This window comes from Lathyrus oleraceus, chromosome 4 (genome assembly GCF_024323335.1).
Source record: "Lathyrus oleraceus cultivar Zhongwan6 chromosome 4, CAAS_Psat_ZW6_1.0, whole genome shotgun sequence".
Classification (NCBI taxonomy): Eukaryota; Viridiplantae; Streptophyta; class Magnoliopsida; order Fabales; family Fabaceae; genus Lathyrus; species Lathyrus oleraceus.
The window spans coordinates 453959095-453980655 of NC_066582.1; the positions used below are offsets into that span (position 1 = coordinate 453959095).

General features: G+C 36.8%; 1 protein-coding gene and 1 long non-coding RNA gene across 3 annotated transcripts; one reads left to right on the plus strand and one right to left on the minus strand.

Moving 5' to 3' along the window:
• The first annotated feature begins 15945 nt into the window (after window positions 1-15945).
• Window positions 15946-17673, plus strand: LOC127076081 (uncharacterized). The gene is made up of 2 exons (XR_007786755.1): window positions 15946-16135; window positions 17347-17673. It is a non-coding gene; the product is annotated as an uncharacterized LOC127076081 (long non-coding RNA).
• Window positions 17674-19082: 1409 nt separating this feature from the next.
• On the minus strand, window positions 19083-21022 carry LOC127076083 (uncharacterized). Of its 2 annotated transcripts, XM_051017637.1 has the most exons (3): window positions 20912-21022; window positions 19538-20768; window positions 19083-19287 (listed from the first exon to the last, which is right to left on the minus strand). In XM_051017637.1, exon 2 carries the CDS (start codon window positions 20747-20749, stop codon window positions 19550-19552), a length of 1200 nt encoding a protein of 399 aa, XP_050873594.1. In that variant the 5' UTR covers window positions 20750-20768; window positions 20912-21022; the 3' UTR covers window positions 19083-19287; window positions 19538-19549. The 2 variants fall into 2 exon arrangements, with proteins under 2 accessions (XP_050873594.1, XP_050873593.1); XM_051017636.1 differs by having other exon boundaries at window positions 19083-20768.
• Between the last annotated feature and the right edge of the window lie 539 nt (window positions 21023-21561).

Genomic DNA, 21561 nt, shown 5'->3' on the forward strand with positions numbered 1-21561 from the left:
TGGGGATACTTCTTGATTTTGTCATTCATCATTCCATACCATCTCTTGATTTTTCTTTTTTAGTAATTTGAAGATGGGTTTGCAGGTAGCAGTCAAGTGTGGAATGAATCGGGCAATGTAATTCGAGTGCCCCAAGAAACTTCTGACTTCTCTCTTGTTTATTTCAGTACCCAGATTTACAATTTCAATTGATTCCTCATGCGGCTGTATGGTCTTTTCTTCTTGTAGTACCAGTCTGGCAAGTTCTCCAGGGACTTAACAATCTTCCTCACTTCCATCCTCGGCTTGGTAGATCGGATTTTCAAAGTCATAATGAACAGTAGCAGAATCATTACCAACAGGATCCAGAGTGGATATGGATCGGCAAATTGTTACGTGAGTGTGTGCAAGAAAACATAGCTTGTTTGAAAAATGACAGGAAAGATAAAGAGCGCAATATTTGAATGCAAAAAGTCCATTGATTTATTGAATGTAAATATGCTTATGAAAATGACAAACCCTTAAAATTAGCTATTATGCCCCGGGTATAGACACAATGTTTTGAAACACAAAAATAGCAACAACAATTACTCCTGACTAAAGGAAATCGGGATAGTGTCTTCAGCCTTCCAATTATTGAGTCCGTCATCAATTATTGGGAAAATCCAGCTATCCAAGTCATAATCGTTATCAGTATCTTCCACAGCATTGACAGTCTTGTCATGATTAGGCGGAGGGGCAGTGATGGCATCAGGAGTCTCCGGAGGATCAGAGGTAGCCGCCTGTATCTTTCCACTTCGAATTCCGCTTTCAACATGTTCACCAGTTAATATAAGTTTAGTGAAACCCGATGAGGAACTTCTCAATAGATGGCTGTAGAATGGGCCAGTCAGTGTGCTCATGAACATGTCCACTAATTCTTGATCAGCCATAGGGGGTTTGACTCTGCCAGCCAAATCTCTCCATTTCTGAGCATATTCTTTGAAGCTTTCTTTAGAGCCCATAGTCATACTCTGCAACTGTAGCCGAGTAGGTGCCAATTCAGAATTGTACTGGTAGTGCTTGTAGAAAGCTGTCGCTAAATCAGTCCAGGTGCGGATGTCAGAGCTCTCGAGCTGATAGTACCATTCCAACTGAGTGCCAGACAAACTTTCTTGGAAGAAATGGATCCACAGCTTCCTATCAGTGGTATGTGGCTGAATCTTTCTCACGTAAGCTCTCAGATGCGTCTGAGGACAAGATGCCCCATCATACTGAGTGAAAGCGGGGACCTTGAATTTGCGAGGAATGAGCACATCGGAGACTAGACCCAAACTTTCGAAATCCAGACCGGGTGCCTTCTGAGCCTCCATAGCTAGCATACGTTCTTCCAGCAACTTGTACTTGCCATCTCTTGGAGAGTACTGTTTATTCTCATAATCTTCATCGTCATCCTCAGGGTTGAAAGGATCAGCATTCTCATCTTCTGAATCTGTCTCTGTTTCCTTTTCTTGATCCTTCGGAATTCGAATCTCGACTCTTGTGGCCTGTCTTTTGAGCCTTCTTCCCGGGTTAATGTACCTCACAGATTTCTTGTCTTTTTTCTTCTCGAGCAAGAGAGCTTTCAGTTCCTCCTGCCCCTTGGATAATTTCAAGATCATCTCCTGGAGTTGAGCATTCTGAGCCTGGAGATCTTTGACAATTTGTCCGAGGTCCATTTTTCTGTTTGGAGGAAAACCGTGAGAACACTGATCCCTTTAGAGTACCTGTTATGCAATGTTATGTTATGCTATGCAATGTATGAAATGTTTTCAAGGCCTTTTGGAATTTAACTTTGTATAGACTACCAAAAAAGGAAACTTTTTTTTTTGTTTTTTTTTTTGTTTTTTTTTTTGTTTTTTTGTTTTTTTTTTTTGTTTTTTTTTTTGTACAAAACAGAGCAAAGTTAAATCCCTAAGTCCTTGAAATGGTTAGTACAATGTTATGATGTCATGATGTTATGATGTTAAGATGTTATGATGTTATGAGGTTAAATAAATAACAAGCACAAACAAGTCACATAACCATCATTCCTAGGTTTTAAGGCTTGCATGAGTTCCATAGGTAAGTACCCTCCCCACTGAAGTTTAGTTGGTTCAACCTGTCCTAGAATAGTAACCGGGTTCTAGAAGGATCTCCAATCATTGACCTTTCTTTAAGTCCACTTCAATGCAACACCAAGTGGTTGACCAAAGCTTCCCTAAAGTCCAATCTCAAGGAGTGTAGTATCGAGTCTCAACCAACCCCAGTCGGAACCGAAGTCAGTTATCTCACTACTTTCTAATGGCCAGGATGAGTCAATTAGGGTTCTAAAAGTCTGGTTAATGCTTTAATGACACCACGCAGATGCCAAATTTTTCCTCAAGTAAACATGAGGAACATCAGGACATCCAAAGTGTCACATTAACCGTAGCCATCATTTTAACCATTCCAGTATACGCCGGATAGTCGCGATGATCTATTGCTACTTACCTAAGGTACACTAGATCCGGGTGTAGGATCTTTCACTCAAAAATACCCAAGCAATCCCTTTTAGAGCGTGGATCCCGTCGAGTACGACGGACGTGAGGGGTGCTAATACCTTCCCCTTGCGTAACCGACTCCCGTACCCTTTCTCTTTGGTCGCAAGACCATGCTTTTTCCCAGGTTTACTTCGAGCGTTTCCTTTCCCTCTTTTGGGATAAATAACGCACGGTGGCGGCTCTGTGTTGTTTTGTTTTAGCCCGCCGGTTGTTTTTCGCGGATGCGACACCCAACACTTGTTTCCCTTTGAAAGGTTGAGGCCTAGGCCTAAACTGATGACTTGATCTTACCTTATTCTTCTGGCCAACTATATACTGGTCCTTTTCTTCTTGAACCTTCTTCAAACTATTCTCAGCCACATAACATTGTCTTAGTAATTTAGCATAAGTAGCGAATTCCCTCTAAGATACACTATGAGAGATTTTACTCCTTACACCAAATAAAAACTGATCAATATTCCAATTCTCATCTGGTGCAAACACAACCTGTCTAGAGTAAGCAACCATATCTTCAAACTTTTCAGCATACACAACTATTGATATAACACCCTGTTTATTCAACTGAAGTTCAAACTCTTCATGAGTTCTCAAAGAGCTAGGAAAATACTTATCTATAAAAGTAGTCTTAAAATGTTCCCAGTCCTTAGGTAATCCTTGATTAGTCATAAGAGTCGAAGAACTTTCCCACCACCTCATAGCAGGACCCCTCATGATGTGAGAAGAAAACATAACTTTATTCTCTTCACTATAGTGTAATATATGGAAAATACTTTCTATGTTGGTCACCTACTCCTGAGCCTTCACAGGATCTAATCAGCCATGAAATTCAAGAGGACTCATGCGAAAGAAATCCTAGAAACTATCACCTGCAGCTTCTCATGGAACCACTTAAAGGTGAAGATCACCATTCAATTGTTGCATCATCTACTGCATGAATTGGTTTTGTTGCTGCTACATTTGTTTTACAATTTGAGGCCACTGAACATCATCATTGCCACTTGCTAGTTCTGAATCTAAATTTTGAGTTATGGGCCTACCACGACCTCTGCATCTGTCAGCCATGATCTTAAATGTCATACAAATAGAATTAAGTTGATCAGGCTCAATACTATAAATATGACATCGAGAACAATGATGATAATACACATATGAGGCATAAAGAATAACTAATAATATTTCATGGCTAGGTCTAGGATTCGACCTGGTCTTATACCAATTGTAACCCTCATATATAATACATGTCTAGAATTATATATTATACATAGTGTAATGTTGGTATTGAAATACATAAGCGTCTAATGGCAACATTTCATATATTTATATGCCCAAAAAGAAACTACAACTATAGCATAATATATACAAGGGTGTCCAAAATGAAACAATAACTAAATCCTTATAGAATGATCTCAAAAGAGATATCTACATGGAGGAAAAGCCAACCAAAATAGTCAAGTAAGCAAGGACATCAAGATATCTTGTCCTTACCCTTCACCTGCTCAGAACTTTCTAAAAATAATCAACAAACATGGGGTGAGATAATAATCTCATTGGGTTCCCTATCTTATGGATCCACTCGGATTTACAAGGTTCTAATCAAATTTTAACTCAAGCCATAAGGAGAAAAAGACTTAAGTGAACAAAAATCGCTATGTATGGAAACATTCCTCTTGAGTTAATCTAACTCAAACAATCACTAATCAGAAACTATACCAAGTTATCTTTCCCCAGCCAACCCTACGTCTAGGATTATCGACACAGGTCACAAATCGTTGTACATACTTCGAATTTCTTGTGGATTTTGGACTCCAAGTGATAACAATCCAATTCAAGAATCATCGCTACCTATGGGACTTCAAACCTATTTCAAGCCTTTTTCCACTACGAGACTCTAACCCATTTGGTTACACTATGGGACTCTAACCCATTTGGTTGAGCTATGGGACTCTAACACATTTGATTGATGCGAAGTATCGGTGCATTCATCCCAATTCTTACTCTATCTAAGTATCATAACTTGGGACGACACAATAAATGGGTTACTTCTGACTATTTGACTAGTTAAATCAGTATGTGATTGTATTCAACAACCACAAGGTCATCACATTCACCCTAACATTCACAACAACACATGTTCCATATAATGCATATCATTCCTAAATATGGTGATTACTCATCCATGATACTCACCCATATATCATATTGTCTAAGCATCACCATCTAAGTTATCTATCATACCCTAATTACCTTCCTAATCCATTCAATTAGTTTTTCATATAGGATTTCCTCACCAATCATTATAAATTTTCAATCATATTATTACATATACACAACAATTAATTCATAACATGCTCATCATAATATCATACATGATAGTTTATCATAAATATCCTATAAATCATTGGCATAAAAATCTTGCTTTCACTTCACAATCTACTAGAGCATTGAAGTAGCTTTCCAACGCATCCGATCGTACGTCAAATAGAGTTATGAAACTCAAGTTACGACGATTTCAATCTTGCATTTTTATCCACATTATGTGGTTATCGATTACTAGTATGTTGTAATCGATTACCATCCTAGAAAATGTTCAAAAACCCAAATTTTAAGTCGGTAATCAATTACCAATGTCATACGGTGAACTGACTTGGGGTGTTTTGCTTTTTATCGCAATGTCGCGGATAGCAAGAGTCGCCACCGACTTTTCTTTTATCCAATAAGGAAAGGTGGAAAAGAACAGGAAAGACCTCAAAAGATTTTGGGTTCGGGAGGTACATTATACAAAGGGAAGGTGTTAGCACCCTTTGTATCCATGGTTATCCATGGGCTCTTAATTGCTGGATCACTTATATTTTTGTCTGAAAAGTGTTGGTGAATCGTTTAAAAATGTTTCGAAAAGAGAGTTTAACTTTGTAATGATTCTCGTATGAATGTATACAAAGTATTTATCTCGTTTGATTTTGGAAAACAGTTTAGAAAAATATAACTTGGTAATGATTCTAGTATGAATGTATACCAAGTGGTGATTTTCTGGGACTTGCAAAGTGTGAGGGTGGAAAATGTTTTAGGTTATGATCCAGTAATTGAGAGTTATACCTTCCTAAGGTCGTTATGGGCGTTTCCTATCCTTATGAGGGTAAAACTGTCCTTACTATTGAGAAGTAAGTAATTTTACCCTTTGGATGTAAAAGGGTCATCGTAGGGTCATCGATAGGTCATTGAAGGCAACAGTTGTAAGGATACCTTAGCATTCGGAGGGACGATCATCATTTAACCGTAGGCTACACCGAAGGGTCATCGAGGGACAAAATTGTATTTTCGAGGGCAACATCCGAGGGACCATGATTTATTTTATGATGATTTAATCGAAGGGCCATTGCTAAGTGTATCCCCACATTCGCGGGACATGACCGTTATACCGTAATACCGTAAGGCAGCAAAGAGAGGTCCAAGATCACTTATTTAAAGGTCATATTTTAAAGTCAATTAAGTAATTAAGTCCATACTAAAATCAATACATTAAAATTAATACATTAAAATTAACACATTAAAATTAATTAAGCAATTTAGGGTGAGTCTCCCCAAGGGTATCCCACAAATAAAGTGGAAGACCTAAACGGCGATCTTTTTTCTGGGACATATGAACCTTTGCAAAATTCAACAAACGGGTTAGCATACCAAATCCGGGTGCAATCGAGGATTACACCGTAAAAGAAAAACAGCAGCAAGAAAACAGTGTATAATTAACATAGAATCGACCAGATACGCATAAGACATAACAAACAAAATATTGGCGGCTGCCCTTGTTCGCCTCTGCTTCGCCTAGCGAAGGTCTAGCGAACACTCGCTGCGTGCTCGCTTAGCGATGTGCTAGCGAGCGGCTGCGGGTCTTGAATTTCAAAACAGTATGACTTCAACCTGCGGCATGGCTTATGGCATCCAACACATAATTATATGGTTCAGCATTCACAATATCCAGGCACACTTAAATTCACATGCAAAACCTCAAATATGTTTATGAATTCAACTATATTATCACATGCAAGTTAAGAACATAAAGCGGTATCACATGCAAATTAAGAAAATAACACGATAATAGTAATGCAAACCTGTTTGCAATCGAATTGCAACCTTGAATTGGCGAGCCGGATTGAGTTGGGCGGCGGTAGCTTCGGGGCGGGGAAGCGGCCTTCAGGGTTTCTTCACTCGGAACTCTCTAAAGTAGCCTCCAGGGTTTCCGTGCCAGGGTTTCCGTCCGTCTTCCTCTGTTTTTCGTCCTCCTTTTCATTACTGAAGTGCTGGTATTTATAATGCCCTTTTTCATGACCTAATGGGCTCAGAACGAAGCCCGAAATTTTTTGTTGTCTGTCAGCCTCGCTAGGCGAGCTGGTAGCGAACGTTTGCTTCGCTAGGCGAGCGTGTAGCGAACGTTCGCTAGGCGAGCGTGTAGCGAACGTAACGTTCGCTAGGCGAGCGTGTAGCGAACATGCCAGTTTGGGCCATTTTCTGGATTGGGCCATTCGTGAGCTGGGCCTTTGTCCCTTTAAGATCAGTGCCATAAAATGAGTCGGAATGCCCCTGAAAAATGTCTTGAACTATTGATGGGCAAATTTTGGGGTATGACAACCAATATGTGGCAATCGATTACAACAACAACTAAACTGAAACATACTCAATTTTCACTTGTTTTTCCCATTTTCTTAAATCCAAACACATAGCAATTCATACTACCACTCCTTAGCATCAATTAACATATCATTCCTTAAGAAAATGTTTTACTGCAAAACAATAATTATAAATTACCGATGCTTTGAATTACTTAGGATATTGATCCTTAGCATCATTATATTTGATTGAACAAATGCATTATGTAACATAATTCTAAACGTCATCTTCTCACCATTAGAATCATCATTTATGCACTCGAGAATTGGTGATGACAACGACAACATTGCAGCGACTCACGAGTTAAGCCAATTTGAATACATCCAGGTAAAAGTGTCCATTATTATACATTTGGATCCTAATCAGAATATAGAACCCAATTGTGGAGTTAAGAAAGCATTAGTTATTCAACAACATCTCACCGCCAACAATACTCTTCATGGTATTCCTGAGACCTCTGAACTCAACTCCATCCTTTCTTCAAATGGTAATGTCGACACCCTTTCTACATATCTAGGTAAGCATTTAATCCCTTGGATAATTGAAACTGGTGCCACACACCATATAACTTATTCAATTTCTAATTTTTATAACTATAAAACCATTGCCCATTTCATCCTAAAAATGCCAAATGGGTAAATTACTACTGCTAATATCTTTGGAACAATTATACTTTTTTCGTCAATCACGCTTCTTAATGTTTACTATATTCCCTCTTTTACTGTTAATTTAATATCTATGACTTAACTAACCTCCAATGCTTATTGTTTCTTGAATTTTCACATTGATAAGTGTTCTATTTTGCAGAATTCGTCCCAAAAGACGATTGGTTTAGCTCAACGTTACAGTGATCTATATGTGCTTATTTCTCACCATATAGCTTATAACATCTTCCCTACTTCTAGTTTACTTAATGTTTCTACCTTAGGGAATGATACCAATTTATGGCACCTTAGGTTAGCCAATTTATCTTATTATGTATACAAACTTATCTCTGTTCAATTTCCTTTAATTCCATATAATAAAACTACTCCTTGTGATGTTTTCCATTTCTCTAAACAAAAGTATTTGTCTTATCCTGTTAGTTGCAGTACTTCCCTTCATATGTTTTACCTGGTCCACGCTGATATTTGGGGACCCTATTATGTCCCATTCATCGCTGGCCGTAAATATTTTCTGACCCTTGTTGATGATTACGTTTGTTTTACTTATGTTATTTTAGTGACATCTAAAGGCGAAACCCGTCGCCATATTTGCACCTTTACCTCTTTCATAAAAAAATAGTTTTATACTACTTTAAAGTGTCTTAGAAGCGATATTGAGTCTGAATTTATGATGCATGACCTTTTTATTATCAAAGGCATTCTTCACCAATGATCTTGTGTTGAATGCCCCCAACAAAATAGTTTAGTTGAAAGGAAACACCAACATATTTTAAACGTTACTTAGGCTTTTTCCTTTCAAGCAAACCTTCCCCAAAATGTTTGACACTTTTCCATTCAACATGTTGTGCACTTAATTAACAGAATCACAACCCCCTTATTGAAAAACAAATCCCCTTTTCAACTTATTTTTAACAAGGATCTTGTCACGCCGTAAAAAATACATGAACGCGTCGCGCACTCGAAAATACAACAGAGTCACCATCAAAATTTATTTATTCTCAAAGGAAAGACAAAACATCGATAAAACCTAGAGGAAGAGAGAACGGGTAAGAAATTAGGTTATGCAAGGAGAAGGTATTAGCATCCCTCACATTCGTCGTATTCAAAGGGAACCATTTTGATTGTTCTTTACTCGAATGTGTGTTATTATCTAAAGATTACTTGCGAAAAGGAAAAAAAGGTTTAACAGTTAATATGCTCGTTGAGGATTTGAACTCTCGTGCCTACGTATCCTTATCGTGCAATAAGGAGATCAGAGCTCTGTAGTTCGTGGAACTAAGGATGGCAAAAAAAGGAAAGAGTTGATTAGGTTTCCAAAAGGTGAAGAAAATTGCTTGAATAGAAAGAGTGTGACATTAACCAATGGATGGTAATTAGCCAAAAATAGTAAAAGAACATGGAATTAAACAATAAATGGTGATTAGCCTAAAAGAGAAAGAGAAAGTGGTATTTGAATCAGAGAGTGTAGCGTTAACCAATAGATGATATGGTCAATACAAGGATTGTAGAATTTGCTAGACCCCGTAACTCTATAGGGCATTATAAAAGAAAAGGAGTTTTCCAGAGTATGTAACTCAACAAGGCATTGTATGAGGATTTTCCAGAGTCTGTAACTCCACAAGGCAGAATGAAAGATCTCCAGAGTCTGTAACTCTACAAGGCGGAATGAAAAGGTGCCAAAGTATGTAACTCTGCACAGCAAAAAGCAAGGTTTCCAAAGTCTGTAACTCTACAGGGCATAAGGAAGAAAAGGCCTTGATAGAGTCTGTAACTCTACAAGGTAAAAAGAGAAGTTGCCATAGTCTATAACTCTACGAGGCAAGAAGAAAGATTTCTAGAGTCTGTAACTCTACAGGGTAAGAAGAAAGATTACCAAAGCATGAGACTCCACATGGCAATGTATGAAGGTTGTCAGGGCATGAGGCTTCACAGGACAATGCATGAAGAGATTGATTTAGATATGGGTGCTTGGCCATGAGGTGATTAACCCAAAATATGTGTGGATATCAAAGAGGATTATTGTTGTGTTTAATCCAAAGAGGAGGTGTATTGTTTATGAAGATTTTTGAAGTGTTGAGGTGTTGAGAGAAGACTTGACAATTATTTGATTCAAATTTCACTAAAGTCTATGAGCAAAGGTGAATACTTTGAGTAACTAAGGCCTACACCACGTACTCAAAGGTACTCTAGACAAGGATAAGAGTGATCCCTCTCATCATTCTTCGTTTATTAAGGCTCGTGGTGTGTAACTCTCATCATGATTGACAAGTGTTGAAGAATATTATATTTGTTGATCTTGGTGATGCAATGTTGCTTGTGAAGAAGGAGACTTGACAATTATTTGATTCACATTGTACTAAAGTGTATGAGTAAAGGTGAATACTCTGAGCAACTGGGTCATTCGTCGCATACCTAAAGATATTCAGAATGAGGATAGGAATTCTCCCTCTAACCCCTTCTCTACTACTTAAGGCTCATGCCACACAGTTCGAATTGTACTTGACAAGTGTTGAAGCGGGACCTCTGTTGTGCTTGCGTAGTAGTCTAGTGTCCAGTCTGTCAATAATGTTGTGTTTAACTTGTGTGAACTTGAGTGATGTCTTGAGTTGTTTGTCTTGAAAGATCTAATGCAGCTCCAGTACAGGGGACGAGTCTTATCAAGTGATCAAAAAGATTTTGATCACTTGACCAAACAAAGGGAATAGGCACATGTCAAAGGATTAAGTTGATCAAAGACTTTGATCAACTTAATCTATCAGGGATGAAATCTAGTTATACATCAGGCATATGGATTCTAGACCTAAATTCTAAGGAAAGTCACAATAGCCTAGAATATAGGGGAACATGGCACATACATTGATTAGAAATCAGTTACAAAGTTAATCCTAAAAATTATATTAAAATAAACAATGCAATTTGATTTTCCCTCCCCAATATATGAAGTTAAAGGAGATTAAGCACTAAACCATTGTCGCATCCGCGAAAAACAACCGGCGGGCTAAAACAAAACAACACAGAGCCGCCACCGTGCGTTATTTATCCCAAAAGAGGGAAAGGAAACGCTCAGAGTAAACCTGGGAAAAGCATGGTCTCGCGACCAAAGAGAAAGGGATCGGGAGTCGGTTACGCAAGGGGAAGGTATTAGCACCCCTCACGTTCGTCGTACTCGACGGGATCCACGCTCTAAAAGAAAGAAAAGGTTGCTAAAACAAACACCACACACACACACCGAAAACAACACAGGTGGGGTTAAGAGGAAGAGGGCTCGCTAGGACATCGCATCCTATGCCTACGTATCTCATCTGGAATGAGAATCAGAGCTGCCGTAGTTCGGCTCACGCACGCCAAACCAGACACACACAAACACGGGCAAACTTGGAACCCGAATGCCAATCGCTGGACTTACATCGGCTTCCGCACCAAACAAACACAATCAGGATACGGACAGCCAATCGCTGGGCTTACATCCATATCCTGACACACAAAAGGGTTAACAAGCAAACACACACAAAAAGGAAAAAAAAGTGCCCGGAGAGACCTCGCACGGTCTCCTGCCTACGTACCCCATCTGGTATGAGGATCAGGGCGACGTAGTTCCCCCGAAAGGGAAAGAAATTCTAGCCAGAGACAAAGGGGAGACACACTACCAGGGAGCTGTACTCGAGCCTAGTGTTATCATGCATCATTGCCCTATGTTATGGTTTCTACCTACTTGCACAACAGCAAGCTAATCCTATCCAGGAAGAAAGCAAGCATGCAAGCATAAACAAAGCAAAGCAAACATTCCACGCAACACACACTATATCCAGTCAAGTGGGCTCAAACAAAGGGTTCGACTGCCAAGGCAAGTCATCTGTACAAGGGTTTGAGAGTTAGGGTGAAGCAGATGAAAGATGAGTGAAGATTAGACTTCACAGCTCTTATCCCTGGCCAGGGAGAGCTTCAGACAAAGGAGTGTGGGTCCAGAAAGAGGGAACCCTTCTACACTCAAGACTCTGACTCGACTGTGCAACAGCACAAGATCTTGGGTTAATGTCCCAATGCATCTACACAGTGGTGTGAGCAGAGGGACGACTCAACAAGAATAGCAGGGGATGGATTGCACATCCCTTGGGTTTTGCCAATTGCCTTAATCAAGGACTTTACCTGCTTGGGGACAAAGTTAAACAATTACAAACATCGCCTCTTAAGGAGGACTTCAGACAATTGTCTGGCCAAGTAACAGGCCAGATCTTCCAGACTACATGGAGACAAGAGAGTCTACCTCAATTGGTTTATACAACCAAGCAACAGCAAGCAAGTTCTTAAAGAACTGTTAGCAACTAATGTACCTGAAATCAATCAAATATCATCAGTATACCAGACAAACCAACAGTAAACAGCAAAAGTCAAACAGTTAATCTGTACAGTCAAACACAAGTTAATGCACACAAGTGCAAGCCATGAGCTCAAACTCAAGCATCAAACCCTACAACACAAAGTCAATGTTAGTCCTAAACAATTCACAAGTCAACTTAATTAACTTGCATTTTCCTCCTTAAGGCATCTGCATCTCAACCTGAAAATCCAAACCAAACATGAGAAACAAGACCACTAGGCCAAGCCTAGGGTCCAAAGGAGGTGAAAAAATCAAAACAGCAAGTGAAAATTATCCAAAATCACACTCAAGCAATTTAGAAACAAATCCCATTGGTCCCATGCTCATATCATTCACCATTATCATTTTATGCACAAAAAGGTATCACACATGCAATTTGCAACTTCAAAAGACCAAACAGAATGATCAACATCAAATCCATACCAAAACATTTCAATAAATTCCACAAAAATTCAAGTCTAAAACGAACATATCCAATGAATAGCATATCAAATTTCAGCTCAATTGGACAAAAGGAAGTAGGTCAATGAAAATCAAGAAGTTCGGACAATTTCAAACAAGCCAACACAAGGCATCAACACAAGCATCAACTTCCAAAAATCATAAAACAGTGACAATACATGATAAATGAATGGGATCAAAACCACAATGACCTATAATGTGTCTACAATCCACATGTCAAATTTCACATCCATCCAATTAATCATGAGAATTTCACAAATCAAATGCCAACATGTGTCACAAAATGTCACAAAATGATCCAACAGAAGAGAAAATCTCAATCAATTAGGAAATGCCATCAAAAATTCCAGAAAAATTCACATGTGATCTCAACATACATATGCTCATTCATGCAAAATTTTGGCTCAATTCAACATCCCTAAGCAAGGCAAATAAAATCATGAAGTTCATCAAGCTTGGTGTGACACAAATTGTCACACCTCAATTCAAAAATTCATATCTCAACAACCAAGTATAAAAAAATTACAAACTCTACATCAAAATCATCATCAAAGAGTCCAGAATATGCACAAAAAATGTCATCCATTTATTTGAAAGCATCATCATTTTATGAAAGATATGGCAAAGCATGTACCAATGTGACACTACCAAGCAAACCCTAGGCATTTTAATTTTTTACACGTGCACAAAAATATTAAAAATCATCATTAAAATCTACACATCATAAGGAGCATGGTGAAAAAAACCTCACAAATTTTGGACAAAGGATGAATTAGTTATGAATTTCTAAAGATCATGTATTAAATTGAAATGAAAATTGAAAAAGAAATAATGAAATAATGCCAATTAAATGGAATAATGGCAAATCCGTAAATATGAGCCACACGACCAAAACACGGTCGTTTCATTAAATCTGTTGGTGCGTTGCTATTGGCTCAGGGCGCACGGTAAACAACATTTGAAATCAAGCCAGGCGAAAACAAGATCTAACACGCGTGTTGCTCATCATCTTCAACAAACACACTTCCAGAAAATCCAGAAAATGATGAACAACAAATCTTAACCAAAATCAGCAAACTATACATCATTAGAACCGTCCAAGCATGCACATCACGAATATGTAATTTGTTTAACCTAACTCTCAACATGTTATCCGGATCGATCAAAAAAAGAATGCACATCAAATATTCAGATCAAGATTTCTCATCCTACACTTAACCAAATCACAAACTACAAGCATCATGATGATCTATGTTGGAAGACCTACCAAAACCACCTAACAATTTAAGCAATTAAGGAGATCGAATTTTACCTTGTAGATGAAGCAGCTTGTGCAATCGCGCGTTTCCAGGTGCAAAACTCCAAAACAGATGAAGATTGAGGATGTGGAAAGTAATTGGAAAGGCTAGCTTAGCTCGATGATGCTTCAGATGCTTGAATCTTCAAAACTCCATTGATGATCTTGCTTATGACAGTCACGATTTGGCACGGCTATGGCATGGAATTCATGAAACAGTTCATCAACAACACTTGTAGAGTATGGATCAAGCAAGAATGAACCAAAATGATGAAGAATTTGTGGAGAATTGATGAAAAGTGTGTGATGAAGTTTTGAGAATTTTGAGAGGTTTTGATGAAAAAGTTTGTTGCAATCTTGGAGAATGTGATTGTGATTACCAATTCTGTTATAATTAAGGTTATATACCAAGCTTAATCCACCTTGCTAATCACAATTAACAAATCCAAGTGAATTAGTGTTAATGTGGTTTTAAGTGAAAGTCCAAAAATGACCTTTTCAAATTAAGCAATGTGACAGCAAAAACCAGTTGGAGCAAATTTCATTTGGCATTTGTGAAGTGTTGGAAGTGGTCTCATGTGCATTGGCCTTGTATTTCTCAATTTCACTATCTCACACCAAAAATTCAAAAGAATCCACTTGAAAAATGACTTTTTGCCTTGACCATTTTTGATGAATTTTGACCATGCATCATGAAAGTACATGTGAAATGGGGTTTGCTCAAAGAAATATCACCCAAATTGGACATTCCATGTGAAAGTTATGCCACTTTGATTTTAGGCATTTTTGGAAAATGAATGGACCATATCTTGTCAACCATACATGGGAATTTCAAGTTCTTGGACTTTTTGGAAAGGTGAGAGCAAGATCTACAACTTTCATGTTGAACAAAATTTCATTTGAAGCTTTTTTGGACATGTAATTTTGTGGTGAAAAACTTTCCATTTTTGGAAACTTTCATTACAAGTCACTTTCCATTTTTGGCAATTTTTTGTCTGACTTTATTTTCTTCATTCTTGATGTTTGAAATGTCAAATGAAACTTGTTTCAACATGAATGAAGTATATCCAACCCTCTCCCACCTCCAAATCCATAAAATCAAGCACAGTTGACCACAGTTGACTTTTTCAACTGATAGATGAATTTGGCTATGCACTAATCAAGTTGAGCCCCAATCCTCTGATGAAATGGCTCAATGATGAAACCCTAGCTTCCATAAGCTCAATATAATCACATGATGACCCCCATATCCATTGTAGACCCCATCTCCTTGCCATGCCCTGATTGGCCCAATGCAACTGATTAGGGTTGACTAGTGGTCAAAACCCTAATCTCAAGATATCTGATCAATCTCTTGAACCTCTTGGATGATATCAAGACCATGATGATAATGATGTATCATTTCAACCAAGATCAAACTCAATCTCCTTGAGAAATCATGAAACCCTAATTGATGCACAACCATCAGATGATTAGTGATCAATCCAATCAATGAAACCCTCAGCTTGAATCTCAACCTCTTATCTTCTGACCAAGACCTAGGAGGATGACTTGCACAATGTAACCACATGATATGCAATATGCAATGCCTAATGACCTACACATGATATGCAATATGTTAAGCTAGTCCCAAGAGAGGAGGGCAAATTTTGAGGTGTTACAACCATAAGATCACATTTTTTTAAGTACTCATATTAACAAAATGCATAAAAAACATCTAAAATGAGATTAAAATGGAGGAAAACAATTAAAGAAAATAAATTAAGAAAAATAAAGAAAATATGAAAAGAAAAAGAAGCAAGATAGAGAATTAAGAAGGTGGTGCAGAAAACAGTGTACAAGAGGAATTCAGTGTGGGCTTGGAATAGAAGCCCAAGCAAAGAAGCTGGTCTGACTCAGGGGGTATGCATGCACTGAGGGAGGTGTAATGTGGAATCAAGATGTGAAAATGATTGTTATGGGCTTAATGAATCTTAGGCCCAATACACGTGCATCCAAGGAGTGAGTCATCACCATAATGTTCATTTCATGTTTGTACTCAGCTCAACTCAACGTGTTTTACTCCTTGGCCTGAGTCTTAAGCTCCACAGCTCGGTGAGTGTTGAAGATTGACGAAGATGACGCTGAACAAGAAAACCTTGGAATCCAACCGGTATGAATCTGAATCCTTCGTTCTTATGTGCTTATTCTTCACTTATTTACTCTTCTTCTTCTACACTTTCTTAGCATGTAGGACTTGTTGAATGTGGTGTTATTGTTGTGTTCTTGCTTGATCAACTGCTACGCGAGTGCAGAGAGTTTTTGAATGATTGATGAAGTTCAGAGAGATTGAGAGTTCTCACAATGCAAATTGATTGAAGAGTGATTGGTGAAGAATCGTTTGCAGGAAGAGAGGTGAGATTTGGATTCTGTGTTGAGAGTGGTTGTGTATTTTGGTGCTAATGATTGAAGATCCTTCTGCAATGATTGACTTGTTGATTTTATAGGGATTTGATGTTACAGAGTTAAGCTTTGTTAATTTGGCTCAGTGCAAATTGGTTACAAGTTATGACTCTGTTAAATCTCAGTTAGTTATTTAGTTAGTTGAGGAATTTATTAGGGTTAGAAAGGTAATCTGTTAACTATGTTAATTATGGAAGGTTAATTCAGTTACTTGGTTAATTCTGAATTGAGCTAGTTAGTTAACTATGTTAGTTTAATTTGGTGTTAAAATTATGTGATGAATTCGAAATTAGTTGTGGTCATATTAACAAGTTAGTTTGTTAGTTAGAGTTATGTTGAATTAGTAAAGTTAGGATGGATGATTGTTGAAAACAAAACTGTTAATGGAGTTAGTTAACTGTTAATAAATGTGTAGTTAATAGTGTTGTTATTTGTTAATAGTTGAAATTAGTTTGTGCAGTTGGATGAAGTTATGATATTGGATTGTGAAAATATGGTATGTTTATGAAGAATGAAGTTAGTTATTCAATTGTCAGAGAGAGGTTAATTCTAATTTTGATGATGTGAAAAGTTACTTTTATATGAGCTCCTGCGCATTTGGTTTATAGTTAGTATAGGTTGAATCAAAATGTTAACTGTTAAATGTTATGAATTGAAGTTATTTTGAATCAAGAAATGCATTCATGTGGTTTGAAATGAAGTTTGGTTGTGTAAGAAATTACGCAGGCTATTGTGTATTGTTAGTCCTTGTATTGGATATGGCATGCTATGTAATCTTGTTAACAACCTGTGATACATGGATTTGATACTTTGAATTGAAAGTGTTAGTGAATTGGAAAATGAATGTATGTCATGCTTCGATAGATTATTTGTGTAGGTGTGAATGAGTGAATCTAATGGTATATTGTGTATGATTTGCAGGGTTTGCTTGGCTTGACATGAAAATTTGATCAAGGTATGAAATCAAGGCATGAACCAAGGGACAAGTGATGACACATCACACAAGTCATGATAAGGCTTGAAGATCAAGATGAGGTGGTTTATGCAAGAAGAATAATCATGGGGCTTAGGGTTTAGGAATAGGTGGTTGACTTTGGTCAACTTGTTGACCAAAAAATCAACAGTTGATCAAAGTCAATTGTTGGTCAAAAGTTTTTTTTTCTTCTTTTTTTGTATTTATTTTCATGATTTAGATTTTGTAATATGGTTTGGTGTTTATGTAATGAGAATGGCTCTTTTTTGAATGAATGATGTCTAACTCATGCCTCATAGTTTCCCTCATAATCTTGATAATTTGAGTTTTGAACATTCAAACTTTTGATCTTGAACTTTGCATTAAATGCATGCCATGAATCAACTAATAAACAAATAGCAGTTTTGGGTATGACAGATTCAACTTTATTGCATCTTAAAACTTTTGGATGTCTTGCTTATGCTTCAAATATTCATGCTCACCGTATTTAGTTTGACCATCGTGCTCCAAAAACTATTTTCTTAGGATATAGAAATGGTACTAAAGGGTATCTTCTTTATGACTTGCATTTGCATAATTTCTGTTTCTAGGAATGTTGTTACCTATGAGCACATCTTTCCCTTTTATCCTACCCACAATATAAACACTAACTTTCCTACCCTCACCACTGATATTGCCCAACCAGACCTTGAACCTCTCCCTTACGTTACACTTATTGCTCCCCGCTCATCCCCTTCCCAACAATACAAACAACCTCTCACACCTCAACTTACCATTGTAATCTCTTCCATAACCATCCCACATCCAACCATATTTCTCTTGCACTCCTTTTCCCTTGTCCCCTGTTTTGAATTACGATAATTGTTCATCTAATTACAAAAAATTGTCTTTCCATTTCTTCTATCATTGAACCGACCACTTACAGTCAGACCAGTAAAATTGATTGATGTAATAATGTTATGCAAACTGAATTAGATGCTTTAATTTCCATTAACACTTGGACTATTGTTGATCTTTCAGTATAATAAAACACTTGTAGCTTGTAAATGGATATATAAAATTAAGTACAATGTAGATGATTCTATCGAGCGATACAAATCTCTTCTCGTTGCAAAAGGTTACACCCAAGGTGAAGGTATCCCCAGTTGACAAGCTCGCCACGGTAAGATCTCTCCTTGCTTTAGCTTCTATTAAAGGTTGATATTTAGAACAATTGATCATTAATAATGCCTTTTTACATAGTGACATTCATGAAGAAGTATATATGACCTTACCAAAAGGGTTAAATATGTCTCATTCTAACACTACTAATATCAAAGTCGCAAACTTCAAAATTTTATTTAATTTCTGTGTGTTTGCTAACCATTGGGTACAACCCTTATACTACCAACTACTCCCTTTTCACTAACTAATAATTCTTTTTTTACTGCTTTGGGATCTATAGAATTATAAGTATTATTTTCATAATGGATATTAGCAGACATTACTGGATACTTTTCATATTATTATTAAATATACCATTTTAAAAAATTATGTGATTTTAGTTATATTAAATTTTTTAATTATGAATCAAAATGATGTTTTCTTTTATGTATAAAAAATGTTTAAAATCACTTATATCATTTTTTTTAAAATTTATCATAATATTTTAAAAAAAATATTTAAATAAATTATATTTATAATATACCGAACTAAATTATATCACATTGATGTCCATGCACACTAGAAAAATTATATACATTACAAATCTTTTTCCATTATCATCATGAAACCCATTGGTGTCCAACAAAAAAAAAATCCACTTCAAAAAATGATATACATTACAACCTTTTTCCTTTATACTCAGTATGATGATCATCACCAAGGAGGGAGAACTGTATAGCAATGACCTAAAAAATTATGCCATCAGAAGTTCAGTGACATAGTAGTCTCATCAGATCTTAATTACAAGCTTGAACTCAAATATAAATAGGATTCTTAAAATACTTATAAGTTTCCAGAACAATGCTTGAATTCAAAAATCAGAGGATCATAAAGCATATCAAAAATGCATCAAGTGTTTCCAAATCAAAATGGATAACATAAATACTTGTTTTTCAAGTAAGAGAAATATAAATAATAGTATTGCATATACTTTACCAAGAAACTAAGCTATGCAGGAGTAGTTGGCAGAGAAACTAGACTATTAGTGTGAAGCCATACTTCAAAATTTCCCTCGTCAATGTCCTCAAGCTTTGTCAACTGCTTGGTCTTCACATTGTAACCAAAATGAATGTGTTTGCATGAAAACATATTTCCTATCTGATTTTGATGCAGACCTACTCGAAAGATAATCCGATCATTGATCCACAAACAAAATACCACGATTGGAATATTAAAATTGTAACTATGACCAAAAGCAGGCATATAATCAAAAGGTCCAATCTCATGATAAAGAGACCATTCTCCTGAATCAAAATCCAAAATATAGATTTGATGTGTTCTAGTAGAATCTATAGTCACAACGCAGGAAAGGCAATTTCCCATCCATAACGGACCACCAAGCATCTTTCCAGCGGGAAGTGAATATTCTCGTACAATAATTTCCTTGTCAATATCCATCACAATCACTTCCCCGTTTGTTAACCAGTAAAGATCATCGCCTCCGCTATAAAGTGGTCTCGATGAAAAATAAAACCAAAACCGAGGGGATGTTTGGGATGCTTCTTTTCTAGCTATCTCTTTCCATGAGCTATCAATTCCAATTCTTAGCACATAGAAAACAAACCAAGAAGCACCCGAATCATCAATGACATCCAAATGAAAAAGCTTGAATTTGGCAGTGCGAAGAACATGTGTTATAGTACATTGACCCCAAAATACTAGACCAGGTCGAGAAATGGGAAAACAAGGAACTGTAAGCCAACACTTGAGGATCGGGTTCACAACAAAATATCGTCTGTCTGTACTCAAAAGAAGCAATATGCCATGACAAGTACCGATCACACGTCCCATTTTTTGAGGTGTTCCCAAATCAGTCCTTTCAAATTGGCCATTCACATCATCTTTAAATTCCAAAAGATAAGATCTATTTCTTAACTTGCGATTTTCAACGTAAAGACCAGGTTTAGAACGCGCTCGGCATTCGTACACTTGAGTGAAAGTGGAGCTGGCAATAGTAGCAGCCCAAGATTTGCAAACATATCTTACAGAGTTAATGAGGCAATGAATAGGAACAAAATGAAAGATACGAAGCTTCAAGTCTTCAGGAAGAAACAAAATTGACATCACTTTACAACTATTTGAGTTTTGATTCATATTCTTTTTAGCATGATCATGTGATTTCACTCTAAGGCTTCTACGTCTATCCATTGTTAATGAATGAGAACAACTGCATAAAGGATAAGTATAAAAAGTGAAAAGGGATTTCAATTAGGATTTCAAATAAAGCATGTTATTTTCAGTATTGGATTCATGGCAGAACACAAGTAGTTTATATATGAAATGAGAGAAAATGAGTGAGTGAGTGGATACCTAGATAAGAAGAAGAAATAGAAGCTCCTCCGCTCCTCGCCGCCGTCTATATCTCTTTCTGTTACTCACGTCACGTCCCTTCCTTTATGTGTGCGCTTTGTAGTTGGGCTCAATGTCTCAATAAATGTTTTTTCACTTTTAAATTAATTAAAGGTGTTATTTTAGAAAATTGAATAATTTTTTTTTAATAATAATTTTAAAATTATCAAAAATATTAGTTAAAATGTATTTATTAAAGTTAAATATATTTATCATCTTAAATATTGATAATTTCACTTTTAATCATTCAAAAAAAAATTCTTCAAAGAATAGTTATACAAACATTTTCATCCACACATTTGATCGATGTTAAGTACCTCTAAGGAAATCTGATGTGGTACGACAATTGGCTATTTTTTTGCTACATTGGCGGTTTAAGTGATGGTCAGGATGGATTTAATTAGATGAAAGTAATTTATTGCATGGTATGGTATGTTGATTGGAACATATTTGTTTATTTTTTGGAATACTTATTAAAAAGTTATCTTCCCCAAATCAGTTTGCCTTAAGACACTAAATCTCTCCCCAAATTTCTTCCAATTTGCCTTCAAAAAACGCAAAACACCAACCATCTTCATTTAGCTTTGTTTCAATGTCGTCTTTCAAGACAA